General features: G+C 38.6%; 1 protein-coding gene across 1 annotated transcript; it reads right to left on the bottom strand.

Moving 5' to 3' along the window:
* Nucleotides 1–462: 462 nt before the first annotated feature.
* LOC142297098 (vomeronasal type-2 receptor 26-like) lies at nt 463–1654 on the bottom strand. Its single transcript, XM_075341571.1, has 2 exons — nt 1642–1654; nt 463–1439 (listed from the first exon to the last, which is right to left on the bottom strand). Exons 1-2 carry the CDS (start codon nt 1652–1654, stop codon nt 550–552), a joined length of 903 nt encoding a protein of 300 aa, XP_075197686.1. The 3' UTR covers nt 463–549.
* Between the last annotated feature and the right edge of the window lie 1920 nt (nt 1655–3574).

Genomic DNA, 3574 nt, shown 5'->3' on the forward strand with positions numbered 1-3574 from the left:
TTGTGTTCAAAATGATAGCTCAGTCCCTTTCCCAGCCTCCTAAATTCTGTGATCATTATTAATAGTGCCATTTATAGAGATAAACAGGCGGGGTGGTGTGGGCATCTTCTATGGCTATGACAGCTGGATATCTACTATAGCTCTACCGGAGCTCCCTGCCATGACAGTGCAGGCACAGCCTATGTGCTCGCATGATCACCATGACTTACCCATATGTCATAGATTGGGATTCTTTTCCAAACCCTGATGTTTGGATATGTCAAAGGTGCTGAAGTGGTTAAAATAGAAAACAATGAAGCTCTACTGTTTTAAGAATATTGTCCCATTGGAGGATACAAAACCAAAAAATAAATATATAATCTAAGGCTTTAATGATATGACCATACACAGAGGACAATTTGTGTTTTATATTTTACTTATTTATATTTTTTCTTATCAATATATATATTCATATTTCTCTTTTACATTTATTGTTACTTTTAGGTATAAATCCCCATTTACAGTATAGCATTTCTAATAGTAATAATTATTAGAATAATGATATTTTCTCTACATTTGTCTTCTTATATTTATCTCTTTTTTGAAAAGTATCATATAACATTTCGGGAAGAATATACAGCCCAAGATTCCACCACATGAAGTCAATATGGCAAATATCTCCACACACACCATGTTCTTCCCTTTGGTGCTCAGATAAGCTGGGATCATGGCAATCCAGACACTGCAGAACACCAGCATGCTGAAGGTGATGTACTTGGCCTCATTAAAGCTGTCCGGTAATGTCCTCACCATGAAAGCCAGAACAAAGCTCACAGCAGCCAGGAGCCCCAAATAACCCAACATGGAGTAGAACCAGATATCTGAGCCTTCATTACACTGAATAATGATCCTATCAATATATGAAGTCATGTCCAACTCCTGATAGGGAGGGCAAACCAACATCCAGGCAATGCAAATGAGAACTTGGACTGAGGAGCATATTCCCACCACATAATTTGATGTCTTGACACCGACCCACTTCTTCCAGATGCTGCCCGGTTTGGTGGCTTTGAAGGCGATACAGACGGTGATTGTTTTAGAAAGCACAGAAGATACAGAAATAGAGAAGAATATTCCAAAAGTCGTCTGTCTCATCAAGCAGGTGATGTCCACAGGACGACCAAGGAAGAGGAAGACACAGAGAAAACTCAGGAAGATCGCGACCAGGAGGATGAAGCTCACAGTCCGGTTGTTGGCTCTCACAATTGGTGTGTCCCAGTAATGGATGAAAACTCCTAATATAAAAAGAGTAACAATGCAAAGTAACAAAGATGTGGCTATAAAAACAGTTACAATTGCATCCTCATCATAAGACAGAAACTCATAGGATTTCGGGACACATTTCACTTTCTTCTCATCCGGCCACTCATCATCGGGACACGTGTGGCAGATCTCACTGTCTGTAAGAAATAAACGAAAATATATGAAATATTTGATATGTCCAATATTCCAATTTCTTTAATATCTTTGAAACCAAATTACATGTTTCATATACAGTAGATATAAAAACTCTACACACCCCTGTTAAACCTTTAGTGCCAGAGCCAATTTTAACTTTAAAGCCAAAACCCAATTTTTGAAATCTTCCCATTGTACATTTACCTGATAATACCATTGTAATGCCTCAAAATATTCCGGTGATTCTGAGACTTTCTTGTGACCCATTGTTATTTTTTAGTGGTAAATTCAACCTCTTAACAATCAAGGATGGACATAGGACGTAATGAGCGGTTGTCAGTACCATGCTGACAAGTGTCACTGACAGCTGACCATCAAGTGAAGAGGAGCGGGGACCCATTTCACTAGTCTCAGCACTCACTCAATTTGACTGACCGATCACATCATGATTGTGCAGAAGGTTTTGAAATATCAACACCTCACCTGGTTGGCAGCTCAAACCTTAATTTTGAATATAGGCGTGTGCTGGCTGTTTGTCTTTTCTAGTTGTCAGAAATTCCTGAGAGAATAGGACTCTGTCTCTTGTTCTTCTGGCTTCCCCACTATCAACCTAAGCTAAGTTCTTGGTTTTGCTGCATACTTTTTGTGTGTTATTTGCTTATTGCTTCTGTGAATTTCCTCTGAAGGTTTTTGTACTGAATCCTGTTTGTTTGTGCCTTCAGATAAGGAAGATGTATTCTGTATTTTGTATTTAGTATAGAGTGGCCTCTCTTTGCTCCATCTTGCTCTTACTGTGTATGTCTTTTCATCTTTGCTCACAGTCCATACATGTGGGAGGCTGCCTATTGTCTCTTTGGGGAAATCTGCTCTGAGGCAAGATAGTTTCTTTTCACTTTCTGCCTTGTAGGTTATGTAGTCCTCCGGCTGGGTCCCCAACTCTGAGGACTGTTTTTTTTCAGCAGGACAATGCGCCATGCCACACAGCTAGGTCAATCAGTGTGGATGAAGGACCACCACATCAAAACCCTTTCATGGCCAGCCCAATCTCCAGACCTGAGCTGCATTGGACACCTCTGGAATGTAATCAAGAGGAAGATGGATAGTCACAAGCTAACAAACAAAGAAGAACTGCTTACATTTTTGCACCAGTAGTGGCATAAGGTAATTTAAAAGCAGTGTGTTAGACTGGTGGAAAGCATGCCAAGACACATGAAAGCTGGAATTAAAAATCATGGATATTCTACAAAATATTGATTTCTGACTCTTCCTGAGTTAAAACATTAGTTATTTTTGTTTCGAAATAATTATGAACGTGTTTTCTTTGCATTATTTGAGGTTTCTGAAAGCAATGCATTGTTTTTGTCTTCTGTCCCTAACAGTGTTACAGTTCATGCAATTGCATCATTCAGGATCTTCTATTATCTGAGATAGTGAGCCTCTTCTGACGGCATCATAAAGACAAATGTACAATCAATGTTCTGGTAGACAGGAACTAAATACGGTGATATTGGCAGAAGAATATATAGAGCGGGAGTATTGATAGGGTGAATTAAAAAAGAAGAAATGTGAAGTTTTACTTTTTACATGAGTAAAGTAATATATGAACCATTCATAGTCTATAAACTGCTTAATTTCAGATGAAAATATTAAATATAAGAATCATGTACAGGCTGCATAAACAACAGAGTGCACTTGTTTTGCTGAATTTGTGTGAGCAGTGACCTACAGTGATGAAAAAAGTATTTAGTCAGCCACTAATTGTGCATGTTCTCCCACTTGATAAGATGAGATTTGCCTGTAATTGACATCACAGGTGACCACAACTATGAGAGACAAAATGAGAAAACAAATCCAGTAAATCACCTTGTTTGATTTGGCAAGATTTTTTTTTTTGCAAATTATGGTGTAAAATAAGTATTTAGTCACCTAAAGATATGCAAGATTTCTGGCTCTCACAGACCTGTAACGTCTTCTTTAAGAGGCTCCTCTGTCCTCCACTCATTACCTGTAGTAATGGCACCTGTTCGAACTTGTTATCAGTATAAAAGACACCTGTCCACAACCTCAAACAATCACACTCCAAACTCCACTATGGTGAAGACCAAAGAGCTGTCAAAGGACACCAGAAACAAAATTG

This window comes from Anomaloglossus baeobatrachus, chromosome 1 (genome assembly GCF_048569485.1).
Source record: "Anomaloglossus baeobatrachus isolate aAnoBae1 chromosome 1, aAnoBae1.hap1, whole genome shotgun sequence".
Lineage (NCBI taxonomy): Eukaryota > Metazoa > Chordata > Amphibia > Anura > Aromobatidae > Anomaloglossus > Anomaloglossus baeobatrachus.